Raw genomic sequence first — 23,657 nt, forward strand, 5'->3', positions numbered from 1 at the left:
TTTAATAGTGATTGATGTGCATTCATTTAGTAGATAGATAGATAGATAGATAGATAGATAGATAGATAGATAGATAGATAGATAGATAGATAGATAGATAGATAGATAGATAGATAGATAGATAGATAGATAGATAGATAGATAGATAGATAGATAGATAGATAGATAGATAGATAGATAGATAGATAGATAGGTAGGTAGGTAGGTAGATAGATAGATAGATAGATAGATAGATAGATAGATAGATAGATAGGTAGGTAGATTGATTTAGATTTACAGTATAAAGACATTAAGTTTTTGTTTTCACAACATCTGTATTTTATTCCTAAAAAGTTGAGTAAGATGACAATCCTCCTTTACTGGAAGTTTCTCTCTGTTAGAAGCTTTTTTCTCCTCTATCACCAAGTGCTGCTTCATCATTAATTTCTTTATGTGGAGACCCACGAAACGGCTTTTATCTGGCAATATATAAATATTTAATGTACTGAATGTATGGTGCTGTGAACAAAGACACTCAAAAGAGTCTGAATATAAAAGTAAACAGGCAAAAACTTCCACCTGCAGAGTGAAAAGTCATGATAAAGTAGCTCATAATAAAAGTTGACCGAAAGCTTCAGCCGAGCAGAAAGTCCAGCTTGTTATCGACGCTAACAGCCACTGAAGACAATAAAAGCATCTTTAACTTTTCTTTAACATGAGTTTCATTTTTGCACTTCCAATGAAATTTGACTTACACTCAATTAATCTGCTATTTTAAATCACAGGTTCCCTCTCTCTCACACACACACAGGCACTTATAGAGATGCCCTTGCAGACACACTCACTTCACACACAAACAACGCAGAGAAATGTGTTCAGAAGTGGCTCAGATCACAGACAGACATCCTGTGTGCTGCTCCTGCCTGGCTGCAGACTGATAAGCATTAGCCCTGAAACAGTCATCTGACTTTGAAGGCTGTGAGTAATTCAGGATTTATCTGTATCGCTGCTGGTTCTGGTGTAAGCTACTGTGAAGTGACCTGCTTTCTGTTACAGGACCAAAGGCGCTTTCAAATGTGGAAATTATCTGATGTTTTCTCCAATAGCATGACGTGAAAATAATGGTATTCAGTCCAAAAAATACAGTCATTCAATCAAGTGTTGTGCTTCAATATGGGACAGTGTTTCCTGGAAAGTTAGATGTATATTAAAGACAGAAACCAACCTGTCCTCATCTGTGCAAATAAACCCTCATCCATGGTAATGAAATGCTGTTAATGTTAAACCATGTAATAATTGTATGAATGCATGCAAATACTCTGAGCAGCTGCTCACCACTGGGATGCACACACTGAAGCTTTGTAGAAGTGTTGAATCCAATCCTCTGGCTGTTCTTGGAGTGTGTGTTTGCGAGTGTGTTCCCCTCGGTGATGAATGCGGGACTTATTAGAATTTCTATCATGTCACAGCAGCGCCTGCAGCACTTTATCTGAAGACAGCTGAGCGACCCGTCGTGTTTCTGAACCAAGAGAACCACAGAAGATTAAATAGTCAGAAACACTTGGCTCTGTGTCCTGTCCAGAGCTTTTGTGATGTTAGAAAATGTTCTTCAGGTGGGAGAAGCAGTGTGGAAGAAGGTGACGTTGTTACAGTTTCAGAGTAAGTACTGGAAACATTTAAATAGTAATATTGCTACTGTACGTGGAAGTTTTGAGACCAGATTTAAAGCTCTATTAAGCTCCTATTTTAGCAAATTGACCAGCTTTAACACAACATTGGCATTATCAGGTAACAAAATATATTTGAGGAGTTAGAAATATTTTTCCTACTTTTTATCTAATCTAGCAGCTTTAGATCAGCTTTATTTCTGTTGTTTTTAGGTCTTTACTTCCTTTTCTGTTTAGCTGTCTCATGATAAACCTTTAATAAAGTCTTTAAATGATCCTATCCATTCAAAGTACAGTTTTTGTTTTTCTTGCTGGACAGGAAGCTGGAATGGTAGTATTGAAATTGAGGATGATAATTTTCAGTGATCTGTAAAGGATAAAGATGAGATTAAATCAGCAGACCTAATTTTCCGGAAACAAGCCAAAGTTCAGTGCCAGAGGAAACATATGGCTTTGTTCAGTCCGGTGTGTTTTTGTTCCTTGTTGGGGATTTTGCATGTACGCAACTTAAACATTTGAATTCTGAAAAAAGCCTGCTGCTATTTTGTTTTCCCCTCCGAAGCGCCTTATTTCCAGGAAGTAGACACCGAGCAGCAGCGCAAAGACTCTTTTATGTGACAGCTGTTTGTTGGGTCTGCCCTGATGCATCGCGGGAGTTACAGCACCACTGTAATAGTAATGATGTCATGGTCATATTTATGGCTTTGACCTCTGCGTGTATTTGTGCCTTGAATCTCTGTTTTAATCTGGACACACATCTCCTGCTCAAATAGAGAAACATTTGATACGATGAATGCTGATGATACTGAACATGCCTGTGTGGGATCTTTGGAAAACTGCCCCCCTTTGGGCTCATCTGACAGCCTTCGTCTTAGTGATTACAGAGCTGTTGAGGGATGGAAAATCTCTCCAGGCTTCTGTCATTTTTATTCAGCAGCCGGGAAACAGTTTTCATAAGCTGGCCTCCCACAGCTGAGCGTGGTCTGGGTCCACAGCGTTTCCAGATTACATGATAACATTTAAACTATTTGAACTGATGCATCAGCATGAACCTGAGCTCTGCAGGATCAGGGACTGATGAAGGAAGTGTCAGCGTGAAGACAAAACTTTAAAAGGGTTTTTCTCTGTGACGTTGCAGTATTCAAGCCTAAGAAAATACTGAGTCTGCTGAATAAGTTCACTTTGAAGTATCTATCCTGCTTTAAACTTTAATGATAATTATCATATTATTTACATGTGTTTGTGGACAACCCCAATATTGAAATAGTTGAGATGTTGTGTAAAATATACATGAAAACAAAATGCCAAATTTTGCAGATCTCATAAATCCATATTTTATTCTCAGTGGAACATTGAAAACGTATCAAATGCTTCAACCAAAAAATTGTACCATTAAAAGGTAATTTTGAATTTGATGGCAGCAACACACCTCACAGTAGTTGGGAGATGATCATGTTTCCCTCTGTGAAGCATCTCCTCGACTTTTATCAACAGTCTGTAAGCATCTGAGATGTGAGGAGAGCAGCTGCTGGAGGTTTTGGAGGGAATGTTGTCCCATTCCAGTCCTGGGTCTTCTATATTGGATTTTTGCTGGATATGTTGTTCTAAAACCTGTATATACTGTTCTGCATTGATGGTGCCTATCCAGATGTTTAAGCTGGCCATGCCATAGGCACTAATGCACCCCCATACCATCAGGGAGGCAGGCTTTAGTAGGGAGAACATGGCATGTGTGGTTTCCAAAAAGAATTTCAAACTTAAATTCGTCTGACCACAGAACAGTTTTCCATTTAGCCTCATTTCATTATTCTGAAATAGTTTCACTGTTTTTAGATGCAGACAGGTGTAAACCATCTTTACTTCTGAGAGATTCAGCCTTTAAAATGCTCTTTACACCCAGTCGTCTTACCGACCTGCTGCCAGTTAATCTAATTAGATGTAAAACGGTCCTCCAGCTGTTTCTTACTCGTACTACTTACCTTTACAGCCTGTTGTTGTCCAGGTTCCAACTTTTTCAAGATGTGTTGCTGCCATAAAATTCGAAAAGACCTTATTTTTCTCAAACATTTGATTTGTTTACTATGCTCCACTGTGATTTACATTTGGACATGTATAATAACAGTTTGCTGTGTTTTGATTGAGCTGAACCCTTTTGTGTCTGTGTGAGAAGGAGACGGTTCAAACACTGCAGACAGTTTGCAGCTTGTAGTTTTTGAAGGCCAGAATTATTCTGTCCATCTTGTGTCATGAAGCAGAAGATCATCATATTTAAATCAATCCTGTCGAAAAGGACAATTTTATTTGTGTTTCTTGTGTCTCTTTGTGTGCTGAAACAGCACGTTTAAGAGTTTTTAAAGAGGTTTGACAGCGATGGTAGACACGTCATTGGTCCTTACGCTGGTTGTCTCTGAGAAAGTGACTCTTCCTCTCCTTCTCTGTCTGTCTGTCTTTCAGATAAGCTGTTCGGAAAGCGGCTGCTGCAGGCTGGGAGACACTTCATGTCTCATAAGTCTTGGATGAAAACGGTACCCACAGAGAACTGTGATGTCCTCATGACATTTGCAGGTCAGGCACACAAAGACACCCACAGATGTCATTATGTCCACAATGTATGCCTGAGAACACTCAGTGCGTGAAACTTGAACTTTCATAAAAAACAGCTGAAGTAAGGCTTTGATCTTTGACTATAGCTAGTTATTGTTCTTTAATTTGATTGTTATATTAATTTAAAACAAATGGTCTGTTATAAGAGGAAAGAGTAGCCTGCAGTGCTATAAAGTAAGCCAATCAGAGACTTCAACTCTACATTTTATTTTATTTTTTTAAGATTTTGTTGTCTTTATTCGATGTGTTCAGTCAAGCGTAAACATAAAAGTGAGAGTGACATTCAGTAAATGTCCTGGGGTTAGAAATAAACTCTGACCTGCAACAAAAAGGATTCAGTTCATGGGCTGCGTGTCAGTCTGGTCTCTGTAAAAATACAATATCATCCCCTTTGATTTATTTATTTTTGGTTTCATGTAAAGCTTGAACTTAGGTTAAGGCAATAGTGGTTTATTCTTGAAGACAAAGAAATAAATAAAAAGTTATTCTGAACCTACAGCTGCTGTTCAGGAATAAATAGTCATCGGCTGTGGGAGTACCCTGCGGATCCTGCATGCATTAATGTGTAATGATGGGAAAAATATTTATTTTTATGTTTCCTTTTTTTTGTTACAGACACTACGGATGACCACACGTTACTATGGCTACTGAACCACATCCGGCTGGGAATCCCAGAGCTCATTATCCAAATCCGACATCATAAGCACACTGGAGTCTACGCGTTCTTCGTCACAGCTACGTATGAAAAGTAAGAAACCTGAGCAGAAGGAAGCTTTGAAAGAGATTATCTGTAATTGATTTGTCTTTTATTCTTCAGCAGAATAAAAATACAATACAATAAACCTTTATTCGTCCCTGCTGCAGGGAAATTCACATTGTTGCATCAGCAGGTATTGATCAATAAAAGAGATTTTTAAGTATAAAAAAAGTACCTAACACAAGGTAAAATAAAAACATAAAATAAGAATTAAAACTGATAAAATTAAATATATCAGTAAAAAAATCTACCAAACAACTAAAATTGTTTTGTTTGGATGGCTGTAGCTATTATCATTGGCTGGTTTTTTTACTGGTTTTTCTGTTAATTAGCACAACATTTTGATTTCCCCAGAGGTTATTATCTTTATCAAAATCTCTCCGTCATTCTTTTTTGGTCAAAAACTTGCATTCAGTTAAACTAAACCCAAAAAAGAGAAAGAAAACCTTTCCTTATAACAGCATTGATCCTTACAACAACAACAACACCTTACTCACTTTTAAAATATACATTTATAAGCTGGGCCTGCTCAGTAAATCAAAAGTTGTTCCAACATCAACAAATGTAGTAATGGTCTTGCAAAGGGCTGCTTGGTATTTTCCTTTGCAAGTGCCATGCATGCCAGTAATATATTTGCCTAGTCAAATGCACTTTGACTGCCCTATATTTACACACTTCATGTAGGTAAAAGTGGCTGTGATGCTAAAGCACATGTAAAGTATTACTGGTGTTTTAAAGATACAATCCCAACTTCAAGAAACTTGGAAACGTTGTGTAAGATGTAAATAAAAACAGACTACAATGAGCTGCAAATCTCATAAATCTATATTTATCAGGGTTTGGGGTGAAGGAGGCGAACCCAGAGTGCAGACTCATGATGAAAAATAAACTTGATTTATTAAAATAAAAGAAAAACAAAAACAAAAGCTGACGTGGCAGCAAGAAGACTAGATCCCAAACAAACTAAATACAAAAACTGAATGGATATGGGCGGGAGACAAGTAGAACCAGACATCAGGGAAAAACAGACCAAGAGGCAATAGACAATGAACCAGCAAGTAAGTGGAGGAGATGACCGGGTTTTAAAGACAGGAAGCAATTAGGGGAAGTGGGCACAGGTGAGATGATTGCAAGGCTTGGGGCAGGTGTGGATGGGCGTGGGAGGTGGACAAGAGATAGACTGAGGAGAAGTGAATGGAAAAATACTGGAAACAACAAAGATAACTAACAAAAACCAAGAAAAACACAAAGAAAAACCCAAATCCTGACAATTATTTATTCATAGTGGAACTAAGTAAACATCAAATGTTGAATTTGATGTTTACTTTGTTTGCTGTAATAAATCCAGTTTAGCATTGTCTTGCTGAAATATTTAAAACCTTTTCTGAAAAAGACATTATCTGGATGGGATATGGCATATGTTTTTCTAAAATCTGCATATGCAATCAAAACAGGCTAAATGTGGTGTTTGTTAGTTTATTGTGAGTCATATCGTCATTCCAATATTCAACAGGGATATTGCATGTTTTCTCAATATTGTTTAGCACTGATATAAACTCAAAATAAATCTTTTGATCAGTTATAGCTGCACTTTTCAGCTGAACAGAACTCCAGACTTTCTATATAGACTGTCAGATTGGCTGTCATGACAGTACAGGAAGTGCTGTTTAAACTCTGTCTGTATGAAATAATCACCTCATCACCTCCAGCAAAATCTAGGCAAGAAGCTGCGGCTGCAACTTTCCTTTACAGAGTCTTAAATGAGCAAAAATGAGCTTATGAATAAAACAACATGTCATGTCTTTTTTGAGTATTTGGACTTGTAGTTATTTTTAAATGCTGCTATCAGATTTGGGATGTAAATGGCATGAATATATATGCTGTTAAATATTAACATTCCTTGTTGTGGTTTTGTTTTTAGCTGTTGCTGCAGTAGGTGCAGCAGTTTAACTCATACAGGATGAATCATTAGTGAAACAGCCTAAGCTACCTCATACATTCCTCTGCTTCTTGCTGCAGGGCTGCAGATTTAATTAAAGATTTGTTTTAAAAGTCCAGCCAGGTTGTTTGGACGGTATCTGCTCTTATTTTGCTGCCCAGTGCAGCCTCTTGTTTTGAAACAAAGAATCAAGAGGACTGGAGATGAGCCCAGGGTGATTTTAATCTCACCACTGAATGTGGTGCACAAACACAGAAAGGTAGCTGCTCTGTTCATCACTTCCCTTCTTGACAAATGTTAAGCTGTGTTTGCTGACTGCACATTTCACATTTTTCCTTTCAGCTAGAAACTTTACTGGTTATAAAAGTTTATTTACAACAAAAACAAAATCAAGATGAGATTTACAAAAAAGAAAATAAATGAGGGTGATAAAGAAAGACAAAGCAGGTAAAATAAGGCGATATTGTCAAGAAGACTGGAGGCTTCTGAACGTATGCCACTAGGTTTTGGTTAAAATGCTCAAAAAAATGATTGCTGTCTGACCCAGTCACTGTCAGAACAAACAGATAATAATATGCTCTTAGGTAGGTTGGCCTACATCTTATGAGACTGAAACAGTAACCCAGAAAATATCCCATTTTTTTCATCTTCTCCTTGGAAGGTCATCCTGAGTTTCCCTGTCTGTCTCTATCTGATTAATTTTGTTAAAATGTACAGTTTGTTTTATTAGTTTTATCTTTACTGACATTTCTCCTGTGGATGATTTTTGAGCTAATATAAATATGGTAGTAAAGGACTATCTCTTGTTGTGGTTTGAGACTCTTTGAATGACTTCTTTATCACGTTAGAAGGCTTTAGGTGTGAGGAAGTCAGAGTTATGGCATCAGGAGCAGTTTGCCATTTATTTGATCTGAAAAAGCAAATTGGTTCTGAGTGAGAGGCCAGACAAGGCATGATCCTAAACCAGTACAATAAGTCCAATAAGGCAACCAGACACCCTGCCCAGATTAGTATGCAGGTCCTTCATCCTGGAGCTGGAAATGGAGTAGAGCCTCGTAAGGAGGCTTATGGAGGAAGAGAAGAATATCGCAAATAATTGAATCCCAAATTCAGGAAGAGCATTGTAGTTTTCATCCTGGTTATAGAATCAGAACCTTAATCCTCACAAGGAGTTTGTGAAGTATATGGAGAGGTGGTTCTTCAGAAATATGGGGCACCAGGCCCTCTGCTGAACATTTAGTTCATCTAAAGGAAAAGCTTGGTTTGCCTTAGCAACATTAAATCAGATCAGTTTCTAGGGAATATTGGGCTTTGCCAGGGGCTCCCATGTCATCAGCAAAAGGGACCATGGTTTTACAATTCACTCAGCTTTAGATTACATTTTTTGTTTTTTTTTGCAGAACATGTGGTACCTGTCAACAGGGACAGCAATTCAATTTAAAGCAGTCTGGGTGAGAATTAACCCCTCTAAGTCCAGGGTCTTTGTCCCCAGTTGTTAAAGGGTGAAATGCTCAGTCTTGACTGAAAATGAATTGCTGCCTCAGGTTGTTGAGTATCTTGTAGTTTGAAGGGATTTTCAGGTCCTGCTCATGAGTAGGGGTAGAACTTAGTAGAAAATTGACATGCTAATTGGTGCAACAGGGATAATATTAGAAGTTCAATCTACTAGAAAGACTTTAGATATTCCACTTTGCATCTAAGGCAGACACTCAAAGTGGTACAACCGTTTGGTAATGATGCCTTCTAGACACCTCCCAGGGGAGTTTTTCAGTCATGTCCCACTATGGGAAGTCTCTGGGGAAGACCCAGAACTTAGTGGGAAGATAATAATCTCCCAGCTGGCGGTGTAACCCATCAGTGTCGCCACAGAGAAGCTGGCAGAGGAAACTGAGGACAGGGAGGTCTGCAGATCTCTGCTCAGACTTTGGTCTCTGTGACCTGATGTGGAATAAACAGCAGAAAATGGATAGATGGATGGTAGAGAAAGTAGTGATCATTGATATAAGATTAGTATCTAGATAGCAAAGAATGTAGCTTCTGGGCTGTTTTATGCTTCCCCCCCAACGAAACATATCAACTGCTTTAAAACAGCTTCAGTAGAAAACACAGATGTAGCTTTTTTTTAAATTACTTTACACTACACAAATGTTCAGCTCCTGTTTTTTCCTTACCCGACACATCTATTACTCATTCCTTCACTCTGACTGTGCACTTTACAGGGTGCTGCCCTGTTCTGCTGAGATTCAGTATTACACATTATGTCTGCTAAATTAACATAAACCTTAGAAGCAATGTCCTTTCTCAGCAGTGTTCTGCTCCTTTACAAGGTTAGCTTTGTCCACACATTGCCTTCGACTTAACCCAACACTGTTTGTATTTGGGGATAGGGGGTAAAACTTTTTAATTAAAAAAGGAGAAGGAAGTGTCTCATTAGGATTCTTGGCCACAGCAAAGGGCTAGACACTCCTGGATAGGCGTGAAAGTGAAATAAAGACTTGGTTTAAGGATTGTGTTGTGCACCGAGTAGTATTTGTTCTGTGGTGACGTGTCACATTTCTGTTGTCATCCATCACGGGCTTATTCATACTTTACTGTACTTTCCCTTCATGTGCATGCAGCTGCATGATGGATGGGTGTAACACCTAGGCTATATATTCATGCACAAATGAGAGTAAGCTCATATGTGTGTAGCTGCTGGGAAGAACAGAAAGATATGATGGGATGCAGGAGGATGGAGAGGCACAAAAGAGGTAAAATTTCTATAGATAGAGAGATGAAGACTCAACAGAGCAGAGAGGAGACAGTGTGACTTGAAAAGGGAAGGACACAGGGGGATGGGTTGAGATGAGATGAGATGAGAGTGAAGGTGAAGATGTTAGAGGAAATTAAAGGCCTAGCATTCTTATAAGGAATGCATATCACTCAGTGGAGCCATTTTTCCTGTTGCCTAAGATCAATTAACTGCGGTGACCTTCTTGAATTGGGCTGACCCCCCAAAAATTTTAATGCCAGCAGCCAATGGCATAGTTTAAAACGAAGATGTTGTGCAGTTTGTAGTCTCAGCTACTACCAGATCAAGTTTTAGCTCAGGAACTGTGAAAATGGCTGAGTTAAAGGCAGTTTTGTGTTTTCTGTTCAAATGGCTGTGGTGGCCATCTTGATATTGATTGACTCCAAAGAATTATTCAGTTGCGCTGTAAATGATGTTCATACTTCAGATCATGAAAGGAGTAAAGTCTGTGCTGATGTTGATGCAGTTTGCTGCGAGGAGCAGAGGAAATGGGACTGAGGAAGGCGGTGAAGCCCGAGTTTGGTGGAGGAACACGAAGCTTCTCCTGTGAGGAGGACTACATCTACGAGAACATCGAGAGTGAGCTGTGCTTCTTCACTTCGCAGGTCAGTTTCCGTCTCACACACACAAACACACACAGAAGCTGATTGTTTAAGGGTTTCTGATGTTACTTCTTTGTGTTGCAGGAGAGGCAGAGCATCATCAAATACTGGCTGGACAATCTACGTGCCAAACAGGGGGAGGTTCTTCATAACATCTGCTTCCTGGAAGGCCAACCAATCAGTAAGCAGCTTCAGCACAGTGTAGCTTAACATTCTTAGATATCTGTTGATTAAACCAAATGCACAACTTTAACAAGTTTTTTAAATAACTCAGTGTAATTTAGTTTATTTATATGGAGCAAAATCACAATAAGTCATCTCAGAGCATTGTACAAACAAGTCCAAATTCTGATCCAGATTTAAATCCAATTACAAACTGTTCAATTTATTTTATAATACAATAGATTTGCATACAGTACAGCACATCATGAAGGAAGCCAGCAGATTGTATTTGATTAGATTAGTGCAAGTAAAGATGGCAGCAGAGTGAGGAAATGTGATCAGATTGTCCTCCAGCAGTCTGAGCTTATAGCAGCATAACTAAGGGATACCTCAGGAAACCCAACCCTAACTATAGGATTGATCCAAAAGGAAAGTCTTAAGCCGAGTCTTCAAAGTAGACAGTGTCAGCCTAATGGACAAAAACTGGAAGATGGTTCCACAGGAGAGAAGCCTGATAGCTGAAAGCTCCCATTTTAAAAACTCTAGGAACCACAAGTAAACCTGCAGTTTCAGTATAAGAACTTGTTTGTTGAGAGTTTGAGAGTTTTGTATGTTAGAGCAACATTTAAAATTCTATTCTGCTTTGGGGTCCTTGGACTTGATAAAGCGCTACAGAAGTGCAAGCCATTTACCAATTAGACAGGGAGCCGATGGAGAGAAGCTAAAACTGGAGAAATCTGATCACTACCTCTAACACTCATCAAAACTCTGTCAGCAGTATTTTGAATCAACTGAGGAATTTTTAGAGGCTTTATTGGACATCTAGATAATATAGAATTACAATAATCTCTTCTTTCATTCAGGCTGTGATGAATGGGATTGTTTAATGCTGTCCATAGTTTTCCTCTTTCTCTTTTTGTGTTTATCGCTCTCTCTCTAACAAATTCATCATATTTTATGCTTTTCAGTTTCAGAGTTGAAAGCCAGAGGGGTGATCCAGCAGATATTTCCTCTTCATGAGCAGAGGATCCTCGGTCAGCTGATGAAGTCGTGGGTCCAGGCTGTTTGTGAGAAGCAGCCTTTAGGTTTGTGTTTATATTTTTGATCTCTGTTTTTCAGCAGCTATTATGGTAAAATACTAATGCTGCAGTTTGTTCTGTTGATGGTATTTACAGATGATATCTGTGACTATTTTGGGGTGAAGATTGCCATGTACTTTGCCTGGCTGGGTTTCTACACCACTTCTATGTTGTATCCTGCTGTGATCGGCTTTGTGCTCTGGATGCTCACTGAGTCAGATCAGGTGAGGAGAGATCCCTTTAAAGCCAAACTGAATGCCTCTCCACTGAGTGATCGCAGTGATAAACTCCTTCCTGTTTGTGTTTGGGGTGTCTCAGACGAGCCGTGACATCTGCTGCGTGGTGTTTGCACTGTTCAACGTGGTTTGGGCCACTCTTTTCCTGGAGCGCTGGAAGAGGAGGGGAGCTGAGCTGGCATACAAGTGGGGGACACTGGACACGCCCGCCGAGTCCCTGGAGGAGCCACGGCCTCAGTTCCGGGTGAGAGCAGCTAAAACTCTCGATTCCTCTCAAATCTCTACCCATCTATTTCCTTTTTTATGTAGCTTCGTGCTTTCCTCCTGCAGGGAATCAAGCGCTGCAGTCCGATAACAGGACGCGAGGAGTTCTACTACCCTCCGTGGCGAAGGCGTGTGTTCAGGTGGCTGGTCAGCCTGCCCATCTGCATCCTGTGTCTCTGCTTTGTCTTCCTGGTCATGCTCATCTGCTTCGAGCTGCAGGTCAGTCAGCTGTCATCCTCAACTGTTTTCGTATCTTTTGGTGTCTTGATCACAGCAATAATTTGTATTATTCTGAAATTATTTAGTTTAATATTTTAATATATATGGGGGTGCAACAAGCCTTTGAACATCTGTATTATTCAACCACACATTTAAAATAAATGAATTCTTATTTGTGGGGTCAGTGAATTAAAAAAGCAACTTCTGTGTCCTTGCAGGAGTTTGTGATGGGGATCAAGGAAATGCCTCGGCTCGCTCGCTTCATCCCTAAAATCATGCTGGCTATCACTGTGACTGCGTGTGACGAGGTGTACAGGAAGATCGCCTGCTGGCTCAATGACATGGGTGAGAGTCGAGCTTCTGCACCACAAATCTGCTCTCAGAGCTGAAAAGCTTTTATTGAAAATAATCAAAATTTATGAATCTTTGGCCATCCTATATTAAGATCAGTTCATATTTTGTGTACTTTGCAGTATCTTTTCTTTCTAATGTTGAAGTCGATTTTATGTTTCCATAGAAAACTACAGACTCCAGAGTGCCTATGAGAAAAATCTCATCATCAAAATGGTTCTTGTAAGTGGATTTTTGCAATGTAGATTGGATTATATGTACATCATTTTCACACTGTTGACTTCTTTGTGTCACCTTGTATTTCTTTTTCTTACAGTTTCAGTTTGTAAATTCTTATCTCAGCCTTTTTTACATTGGATTCTACCTCAAAGACATGGAGCGCCTGAAGGAGGTATGAAATGATGTTTGCTTCAGATTCAGCCCTGTCTCACAGAATGTGTGCTAACAGTCGTTCGTCCTCAAATGCTTTGCTGTATCTGTTTTCTTCCATTGATTTGTGTACCCGCTCATCCACACATGCGTCCATGTTTGTCCATTTGTGAAAGATGCTGTTGGTGTTGTCTCTGTTACGGAGTCTGCAGCGGCAGGTCCGGGACAATTTGCTGCCTTACCTCCTCGTCGAGATCCAGATGATTATGGTCTCTGTTCCCAGGTTCTTCAGGGCTTTTCTCAGGTCCAAAGTATGATTCCTGTGCAGCCGGTCCAACTGCGTGGCTTTGTTTGTTCTGGTTTGCCTTCTTCCTGCTCTGGTGATGGCTATACCACTATTTCACTGTATCAAGCCTAAACTGAGTTTTATAAAAGCCATTTAGCCATATTTATTCCTTTTTTGTTTGTGTGTGGCATCATTGGGGATTTCTGGTCTTTTCTTTCCGTGTTGTTTGTGTGAATACTTTTTCCAATGCTCTTCTCAGCACTCTGAAGTTTTCAGTCCGTCAGTTTCTCTTGCACTTCCAGCTGCAGTGGCATTTTGCTGAGTTTGTCTCTTAAAATCTCCTGACTTTGTGGTTTTCTTCCATCCAACTGCTACAGCCCAGATCCTTCAAATATTTGTCATTTGTCAAAAAACTAAATTAGATTTAGTTTGACAGTCTGTATAGCAGAGCTACAATGCATAAAGGAAACAACCTTGACTAATTTATTTTAAAAATATATCAAAGGCCTGCCAAGATCTTCAGTAAATCTTTATCCATCTCTGTATCAGTGACTGATTGTAAAAGTGTGACTCAGTTGTGTTTATTCTGACCAATCCAGCCAATCACAAGAACAAATATTCTTATTTTTCAGATTTTTAGAAACAGAAAATAACATTGTGTACAAGTCCTGTCGGGAATCTATTACATCTTTGTGTTTGTGTTTTGTGCTACAGCTTTCAGCTACTGTATAAAACACACTGTGCATCAGCAATGTTTAAACTGGAAACTATTGCTTACAGGTAAAAGCCAATAACAGAGCTGGAGCTTCACAGTTCTTTAAAGTTCCCTATGTGTTCAGAGATATTAAACAAACATATTACTGCAGAATTTAGTGCAACTCTTTATTTTCTTGTATAAAACAGCTTTGTTATATATTTTATTTATGAAGTTTATAGCTTAGATCAGGAAACAAAGCAAGATCATCTGTGCAACATGTCATGGGAAATGGAAGTCACAATTGTCAGGTCATGCAGATTTTAAACATCACAGCTGAATAAAACAAGCTTCTCTTTAGCTGGTCGAAATAATCTCTCATTGCAAAGAATAAAAGTGAGTATTTATGTCAGTGCTGAAGCTAATTGGAAGATATTTACAGCGGAAAGTTGGAGGAAAATTGGTCTTTTTTTCCCCTGGAACTCAGAATGTGAAACTCAGCCTGCAAATATTTCTTACTCTGTCAGATTGATCTTTCTCTGCAGAGAAGTTGTTGACTGAAGTGTGTAATGTAAATGTTAATCAAAAATTAATTATTTATCACCTTCCAAAGATGAAGACGTGCGCATTTGTTTGTCTCTAATGTTAGCAAAATATGTCATGAACCACTGGACCGATTTTACTGAAACTCTCATCAAGTCATCTCTGGATGTAAAACAGCTGATTAACTTTTGGAGTCAAACCCATTTCAATATGGCTGCTGTAGCTAATTGACCTCAACAAACCCAAAAATGGCTATACCTCAGCCAGTTTTACAGATATTGAACTATAATTTGTTGTGGTAGTAGCTGAGCAACACATACTCTAAACATAACACATTGAGTGATATTTTGCTTAAAACTTTGGTATTAACTACTGGCATCAACTCTGTTTGTCAACAAAATATAGCTATACTAAACCAACACAAAAACGGCTATACCTCAGTCAAATTTACAGATAATGAGATAAAGTTTGATGTGGTAGTAGCTGAGAATCTTCAAGTTTTGACGTTTACAACTCGCTTCTCGGCATGAGATGATTTCACTTTAAAACTCTGGCCTGAGAGGAGGCTGACACAAGGAATGCTTGGCCTTTAATACTGAAAAGTGATTTTAGTTGTTTTAATATTAATATTAAACAAACAACTTTATCTCAGACATCAGACTTTTTCCCATGGAACTGACCTGCTGCACCTCTCTCCTTCATGTGATTTACTTTAGGATAGAATCAGCATAATTAATGATCTTTTTATTGATTTGATGAATCTGTGTCCTGCTATTTGTTCTGTGTGTCTTTAGCCTTTGTCTAACACCTTCCTGGGGTGTGTTTATGCTCTTTTTAGTCTGTGTGTTCCTTATTCTGTCTCCTGTTCTTGTCAGATGCTGGCCACTCTTCTCATCATCCGTCAGTTCCTTCAAAACGTGAAGGAGGTGCTGCAGCCTTACCTGTATGAGCGCCACAAGCTGGGGGAGCTCACGCTGAGAGCTGTGTGGGACCTGCTGCTCTCAGTGCTGCTGAAGTACGCCCGGCTGGCAGCCGGAAAGGCCCAGGCCTCGCCCACTGACCAGACCATGCCAGGACCTGGACTGAGGGGCTCCAGGCCCGGAGCAGGACCGACAGATCGAAGGTCACATTATTTCAAGTCTAAATCTGCTTGTTGCTGCAGAAAAGGTGGAACGGTGCATGGAGAGAAACTGACACAGATCATTTACATTTGCAGTGTTAGTCACTACAAACACAACTGCCTGGGTTCAATCAGAACACCACTTTATCTTCCTCTGCCATTGTTTGCATGCTGTTATGATTCATGCCTGTCAGACATGTAGTGAATAAACCCTCAGTGGTTTACACACTCACTTTGTCTGATGTCTAGCCCTCTCTTTAACTCCTCGCAGGGAAAAGAAGTGTTTGAATGGTGGCTGTGGAGTGCCTGATGAGGAGGAGGGAGGCGAGAGGGACGAGGCCGACAGCGGGAGGTTCAGTGAAGGAGAAACGGAGGAGGAGAGTCTGATCGACTGCGGCTTGAAGCTGAGGAAAGTCAGCTTCATAGAGAAGGTACAGCACTGAGCCTCAGTGAACTTTCTGAATATGTTGTGGGAGTAAAAATAGTAACACCAGCTGTTGGGGATTGTTTGTGCTGTTGTCAAGGTGGACAGAAGGCCGGTTTGTGTAGGAGCCCCCATGGAAAACAGTTTCCTGGAAGAAGGGAGCCCCACTATGGTGGAGAAAGGAATGGACCCCGCCTCTGTGTTTGAAATGTGCGATGACGAAGACGATAATGGAATCCATGATGTAAAAGACTCAGGAGGAGGCGGGTCTGAGGGAATTAACGCTGCTGCCGCTGCTGCTGCTGCTGGCAGCGCTGCCTCGCTGCCCTCTGGCTCTGAGAGCAGCACATCACTGCGACACAGAAGAAGAGGACAGAGCGCAGAGAGGGCCGAGGCTAAAACGAAGAGGGACTCGTGGATGGATCCGCCTGAAGAGACGGAGAGCACCACACTCACTCAGGCTGAGATGGAGAGCTGCATGCAGACATATGCTGTAAGAAGAATTATCTGCTTTTAGGTGCAATAAAAACCATTAACTTATGGTTTATTGTCCCCAAGGCTCATAAAAGCTGAGTCAGTTGGTTAAGAGAGTGTAACGCTTCCCTAAAAACCTCTCATTGAGCTTGTGAAGCAGATTGACAAATTTAGCTCCTACTTATTATATGATGCCAGAACAAAAAATGGATAATTATTATTATTATATTATATTGGATTTTTGCAATTAAAAAATGCAAATTGTCATTTCGCATTCACTGCTGCTTCTCTGCCGCCTAATGTTAGCTCATTATCTGTAAAACTGACTGAGTTAGAACAACTTTTGTGTTTGTTAATGTTGATTAGTTGTTCATCTTGAAACAGTGTGACTCCAAACGTTATCAGTTGTAGAAACATCCAGGGATTTCTTTCTAAGAGTTTCATTAAAATCCATCCAGTGGTTTATCAAATATTTTGCTAACACAGAACACACACAGAGGCAAAAACATTATCATCTTTTCGTCTTCAGCAGCAAGTTATAATTATGGTTTGTGTCAAAAATGTATTTGATCATTTTAAGTCACTTCTGGCCCTCCTGCCTAAGAAATGTTTATGCAAGTCCTGAACTATTAATATAATATTTTTTTTCTTGATTTCTGAGAATCAGGCTTTTATAACAGGGTGTATTGCAGAGCTTGTGAGGCATAAAGGTCCTGGTGATCAGTTCCTCTCCTGCTGTGATCGTGTTTGATGCAACATGAAGCTCTGACATCTTTGAGTTTTCCCCAAATGTGCTTTCGACTACCACCAAATACCATCATGTACCCAGCGTGTTAGAGTTTGCTTTAATGCACCATCTCGTCCCTGTTAGGACACCTTCCAGGACTATCAGGAGATGTTTGTCCAGTTTGGCTACGTGGTACTCTTCTCCTCTGCCTTTCCTCTGGCCGCCATGTGTGCGCTCATCAACAACATCATTGAGATCCGCAGCGACGCCTTTAAGCTGTGCACTGGGCTGCAGAGGCCATTTGGAGTCAGAGTGGAGAGCATCGGCCAGTGGCAGGTGGGAGATGCTCTCTGAAAAGGCTTTTTCATTTCTTTGTAAACTCATTCACCAACGAAAAAGAACAGATAAAATATTCAGATGTTGCTTCTGTATGAAGTGTAGGTGTGAAATCAGAAGCATCTTATAATTATGTAAAGACTGTTAACATTTGCTGTGACACGTACTAATGCCCTTTAATTTACCCATTAAAATCTGGCTGAAGTAAACTGTGCAGAAACTTTAATTTAAATAAGGATTTCTTGTTCTAAATAAAGCACACAAATCTCTTTATCTCTCCTTCTCAGACTGCGATGGAAGCCATGGGCCTTATTGCCATCATAGTGAACTGCTACCTGATTGGTCAGTGCGGTCAGCTGCAGCGCCTCTTTCCGTGGCTCAGTCCAGAGATGGCCATCATCTCTATAGTCATCCTCGAGGTACCGCAGTCTTAAGTGGTTAGGCCAGTGCTGTTTTAAAATTAAAAATAAAGATTTTCCTGTAACCCAGCACAGAATGTATCCTAATCAGAAAATATGCCGTGATGTGGGACGGCACACTCCTGTTCTTCTTTATGACTTTTTTTACATGTAAAACTTATAATGTGCTCTGCACTCTGTTGCTGTCGGTATCTGTAAGAGGTAAACTGCTTCCAGCTCTGTCTTGGCCTAATAAAGAAGTCAGGCAGATCAGAAGGACAATTTTTCAGCTCCATGGTTTTGTGCAGGGATTACTTTAAGTGATGTTTCATATTTCAAAACATTGCTGTCTTTTTCTGATGTATACTGGAACATGAATCACGGGATTTGACTTTATGATTTCTGGTAAATATTTTTTTCCCCACCTGTCTGTTTCAGCACTTTGCGATCCTCCTGAAGTACATCATTCATGTTGCTATTCCTGACATTCCTACGTGGGTCAAAGAGGAGATGGCTAAACTGGATTATCAGCGCAGGGAGGCTTTTAAGGTAAAGCACGAGCCTGTGTGAGAGAATTTAAATTGGTTATGGAAACTCAAAGGACCACCTATTTAACTTTCATCCACAGAAATGTTTTGCAGCAGCACTCCTGTTTTTATAAAATAATTTTCTTTATATGACTGTCTATAAAGAGAAAAGCTTGAAGAAACGTTACAGATACGTTAGATTGGTGCAATACTGGTATAGTAAGCGGGGGTCAGTGCTGATTCTAGTAAACACTATCTCTGAATTTCCCCCCTCCTCTGCAGAAGCACGAGCGGCAGGCGCAGCAGCATTACCAGCAGCTGCAGAGGAGGAAGAGGGAGGAGGAAGAGAGGCAGAGGCAGGCCGAGCACATGGCCCGCAGAGAGAGGGAGCGAGACGACAGCAAAGGTGACTCCGCCGGGGATCACCACCACGACAAAAACCACGGGAGCAAGTCTCGTTCTGGAGGTGGGGGTGGCGGAGGGGCCAGCGGCTCAGACAAACCCAAGAGACCCAGCTCCCTGCTGGCAAATAACAACGTGATGAAGCTGAAACAGATCATCCCACTGCAGAGCAAGTTCTCCTCGGGTGGCGCTCGCTCCCCTCAGTCGCCCACCGGCAGTGAGCCTAAACTGCCCGGATTTTTGAGCTTCAAGTTCCTCAAATCACCGGAGAACAAAAAGGAAGGAGCTGCAGCCTCCTCTGCTGCGGCTGCGGTCAGTAACGCCACAGCGGCAGCTTCATTGCCATCATCTTCATCTTCACTATCAGGTAGCAGCTCTCAGGAGCGTTCTCAGTCACCCAGCAAAGCCTTCAATCCCGGGAAACTGTTTAACTTTGGGAAATCTGAAGGAGGAGCGTGTGTGAACGGAGCTCCGGGGCCCAGACCTGGAGAAGGATCATCATCATCATCATCACAGACGTCAGAAAGACAACCCTCCCGGTCTGACCTGAACGGTGTTCCCGATGAGATCCCTTCTCCTCCGAGAGAAGGGTCAGAAAACGGACATTCAGCAGATCTGGACCCGGCCAGTTCGAAAATCTGACATGTCTGCTGTCAAGAATCGACCGCAGTGTTGATGAGCTTACTGTGAGAAAAGGTCCGATGTACCTTCTGTGCTGTCATAAGCCATGATGAAGCAGAGAGAAGATGACGAGGCAGACGAGAGATAACTGTTGAGTTGGTTTTGGGTTTTATTTATTTTTGCAGAAAAACAAAAGAAACAGGCTTCATAAGACAAACATAAACCGTTCTACCATGATCGAGTAAACACACACACACACACACACACGCTCTGAAATCCTTCCTTGTCTGCAATACATAAAGAAATGCATGAGCTGCGTTTCTACTATTTTAAGCCTTTAAAACAGAAAGCTGTTTCTTGATTTCCTTTAGTCAGAAATTGTAAGCATCTTGGTGGCCTCACAGGATAAAAAAAACAGTCAGTTGTGGAAAACATGCGTTAAAATAAATAATAGTGGTGTGAAAGAATAACCAATTAATCTAAAAAAAAATTTTTTCAAGCTATTACATCACAAGTGGTCATTTTTATCTCTTTATATTGTGAGAAATTCTTGGCCTTTTTATCTTGAAGTGGAAAAAATTGAAAAGCAATATCAGTTAGTGTTTTGATAATTCCAGTCAATCATCCCAAAAAGCCCTCCATTAATCCTCATCCCTGAAAGATCACCAGCTTCAGCTCCGAAAGCAGAGGGGACGCCTGAGCTTTCTGCTTTCCTGACCAGATTTATTTGAAAACAAAGAGCTTAGTAAGTCAAGCTGCCAGTGCCAGTATTTTTCCTGAGAGAAAATGGAAGACCCGCGAACACATAAACACACAGAACAAGCAGTAGATAAGGTGATTTTGAGAAAGTGGAGCATGGATGCCTGTTGCGTGCTGTTCTCCATCCAAGCCTGTAGAGCGCCTGTAAACACAGATGGTGCTTCATCTCACTCACTGCAGACAGACTTGGCAAATGAGTTCAGGAAGAGAAACCTGACGACCTGCGTGGAGACACATCTCTCCTTTTAGGAGAAAAACCAGACACCAGCCTGATTCATTAGTTATGCAAAAAAATTGCTTTTTTATATATATATTAGTATCTCCTTTCACAGCAGCTGTTTGATTGTAGAATATTCAGATGGGCTTATCTTTTTTTAATTTTTATAATGGTTGTTTCATCATATGCATCTTCTTCAGATCATTAAGCAAATTAGTATTTGTCAGATAATACTGTAAGACTGAGATTTACAGTATTCTACAAAAGATTTAAGCACTAAAAGAGAGCGATAATTTAATCTCAGAAGAATACAAAAGTTTCCTAAAGTCACAACTTTTATCAGTGAGGTTCTTCAAGTATCTCAAAGTAATTACTACATTTTATCTGTGGGTTCAGCTTGTGTCTTTGTGCACGTAATCTCACAACAACCTGAAATCAAACCTGAAACATGAAATCAGTCTCCAAGGCCCTGTTCACACCTGATTATCCATCCTGAGCAATCGAATTGTAATTGAATAGCAGTCAATACAGGTGTTAACGACCTCAGTGCAATATGTCATATTTACCAAATTAAACACAGCGCTGACTTTACGTTTACAGTAAAGACGTCTAAACTGGTTGATTCTTACACCACAGTATTTATTCTGTAATCATTTTAGTTGCCGTAATTTCTCCCATATCACACCTATTAGGCAATTCAGCTTATTAGGAGTTGTGTACGAAATAACTCCACATAAATGTACCTCAAATGGTTCTGAATCTTGTCAAAGTAATAATATAGCTCAGATATCTAAATGTTTTGTAGTTTTTACAGAAACATCAGCACACCTTGTTGCTCACTGTGTGACGTGGCTAACAATCAGCTAACAACAAACTAACAATCAGTAGCAAAAACATTTTGGTGCAAGGATTTAAACGGTAAGATGTGAACACTTTGGTCAGAGCTGTCCACGATCAGATTACACAAGACAGGTTAGTGCAAGGTCTGAACGTTAAAGACAATTTTTAATAAATTTTAAAAAAATCTAAAAGTGCTAAAAGCTTTTGTACAGTACTGTATGGTTTGCATCGTCTGTTGTCTGTTAAAACTCTATTATTTCTTTATTTTCTTTCTGAATTAAGCCCATCATTAGTCATAAACCCAGATTTAATTGCTGCAGTCTTCAGAAGGTGGTGCCTTCTTTCTCTTCCTGACTTTCAACCCTTAACATCTGGTCATCAGAGTACAGCAGAGGCAGCATGCAGGTCAGGCGCACTTAAAGAGGAAATCCTTTCAACGACACACACACACACATCAGTAAATGTTTCCAAGGCCGCTGCGCTGTACTGTGGTACGAGACAGGAACATCAACTATGCATTTACACACGTTCACCTCTGACAAGGACTTTGGCAATAACACAGTAAGTTCAGACTGCTCCAGCTGCATCCTCCCCAGCCTGTTTCTGTGCATTAAACTTCACCGTTAAACCCCCAAATCTCATTTTTCATGTGAAGAATTTAAACTTACCTGTAATGCAAGTAATTTATTCCATGTCGCTGTCAAAAGAATTTACCAGCTTGAAACAGATTTTGTGTATTCTGTCGCCTCTTTCTTGCGTGAGCCTTTTATGTTCAGTTTCCAGTCAAAGAATACAATAAAGGTGATTTACCAAACAGGCAAAAAAATAATAATAATAATTGAATGCAATAGAGAAAAAACAGAAGGATAGTAATGTTAAAACCAATTTTCCTGTCAGTGTACAATGTGATCTTTTATTTTTGGACACTAAATGTAAAAAAGAGAATTCCAGGTCTGAGGGAACTATGTTGGTGTCTTGTGCGTGTAAATCCATCACAGGCGGGCGCAGGCATCGTTAAAGGGAACTAAAAACAGCATAACATGTTCCAACGTAGCTGAGCTCAGTCTTATTTAAACCTTTATGTTTGCAGCATTTCAGGGATGAAGGACATCAAGATGCAGAAGAGTCCACTTATCATCATCTGTAAAGTCGAGCAATGCTCATACCTTTATGTGCAGTTCCATTCTTTAACATTTGAAATGGAAAAATTAATAAATGTAACTTGTCTTTCTACTCAAGGCAGCTGCAAAAAAATCTAGAATACAAAAGGTCTTTTATCGAGCCGTGCGTGGTGGATCAGATCTTGAACAGCTTTGGGTTTCATGAAAAACTTCAATCTTTTCTCTGAATCAGCAGCATTAGTATTATCAGGCCGAGCACAGGCATCCCCTTAAACAAAGAGCAGACAGCTGAGACTCGTCTGAATTTCTAATTCTCCTTCAAAGCACCTGTGGTTCCTCAAACACCCCGTCTTATCTGAACTATCAGTCTGGAAAAATGATTGCAGGAGGACTGGATGTGTCTGGTAAATGTTTCTTGTTGTGGATTTTGAGCCGGTGAGGTTCGAACTCCTTGGCTACAATAAACTCTCACCCCAACCTCAAAAATTTAGACGTTTTCATGGAAGCCTCGCTGACATCAAAGAACATCAAACGCTCTTCCAATGTACAAAAAAAACTTTTAAAAGAAAAATACTGGGAAATGGGATTATTTATTTCTTTTATTTTGTCATATTTTTGTAAAATCTGAAAAATAGTTAATAAATCTCTTTTCAAATGCATTTTGTGCAGTTTGTTTTTTCCCTCAAAAATAATAGAATGATTGACATTTACAGATAAAATTAACAGCCTAGCATGACTTTAATTATAGTTTTAGACCAAGATCATCTTATGTTGAGAAATAAGAGTTGTAGCCATGAGGATAACGTTAGATACAACCTCATGTGTTCAGAGTGTGTGCTGTGGATGACTCTCAGCTACTACCACATCAAATTTTGGCTCAATATCTATAAAATTAACTGTTAGAGTCATTTTGTGTTGACTGATGTTAATTAGCTGTGGTGGCCATATTGAATTGACTTCTATAGGAATATCAGGTGATATTCTGATGAAAGACAGTTGGAGTAGTTTATGAAGGTTAATGAATTATTCAGCCTGAAGATCGGTGATTTAATTCTGATGCCAACTTTTGTTAATTGTCCTTGGGCAAAACAGCGATCTCCCAGTGTTCCTGTACCTTCAACTGTGTCTGATTGAAAAAAATGAGAAAAC

At 40.0% G+C, this 23,657-nt stretch overlaps 1 protein-coding gene across 1 annotated transcript in view; it reads left to right on the top strand.

Moving 5' to 3' along the window:
• The window catches only part of ano8b (anoctamin 8b), a 38,483-nt gene extending 15,316 nt beyond the window's left edge, over window positions 1–23,167 (top strand). Inside the window, exons 2-19 of the mRNA XM_017413477.3 lie at window positions 4,101–4,211; window positions 4,866–4,998; window positions 10,204–10,342; window positions 10,424–10,520; window positions 11,470–11,586; window positions 11,677–11,804; window positions 11,899–12,060; window positions 12,147–12,299; window positions 12,518–12,644; window positions 12,817–12,872; window positions 12,967–13,041; window positions 15,418–15,665; window positions 15,934–16,093; window positions 16,187–16,579; window positions 17,432–17,623; window positions 17,911–18,042; window positions 18,460–18,570; window positions 18,831–23,167. Of these exons, the coding sequence (XP_017268966.1) occupies window positions 4,101–4,211; window positions 4,866–4,998; window positions 10,204–10,342; window positions 10,424–10,520; window positions 11,470–11,586; window positions 11,677–11,804; window positions 11,899–12,060; window positions 12,147–12,299; window positions 12,518–12,644; window positions 12,817–12,872; window positions 12,967–13,041; window positions 15,418–15,665; window positions 15,934–16,093; window positions 16,187–16,579; window positions 17,432–17,623; window positions 17,911–18,042; window positions 18,460–18,570; window positions 18,831–19,592 (3,296 nt within the window). The 3' untranslated portion in view covers window positions 19,593–23,167. The remainder of the gene's footprint in view (window positions 1–4,100; window positions 4,212–4,865; window positions 4,999–10,203; window positions 10,343–10,423; window positions 10,521–11,469; window positions 11,587–11,676; window positions 11,805–11,898; window positions 12,061–12,146; window positions 12,300–12,517; window positions 12,645–12,816; window positions 12,873–12,966; window positions 13,042–15,417; window positions 15,666–15,933; window positions 16,094–16,186; window positions 16,580–17,431; window positions 17,624–17,910; window positions 18,043–18,459; window positions 18,571–18,830) is intronic.
• Window positions 23,168–23,657: the final 490 nt, after the last annotated feature.

The sequence above is a fragment of the Kryptolebias marmoratus genome, linkage group LG24 (genome assembly GCF_001649575.2).
Source record: "Kryptolebias marmoratus isolate JLee-2015 linkage group LG24, ASM164957v2, whole genome shotgun sequence".
NCBI classification, from domain to species: domain Eukaryota; kingdom Metazoa; phylum Chordata; class Actinopteri; order Cyprinodontiformes; family Rivulidae; genus Kryptolebias; species Kryptolebias marmoratus.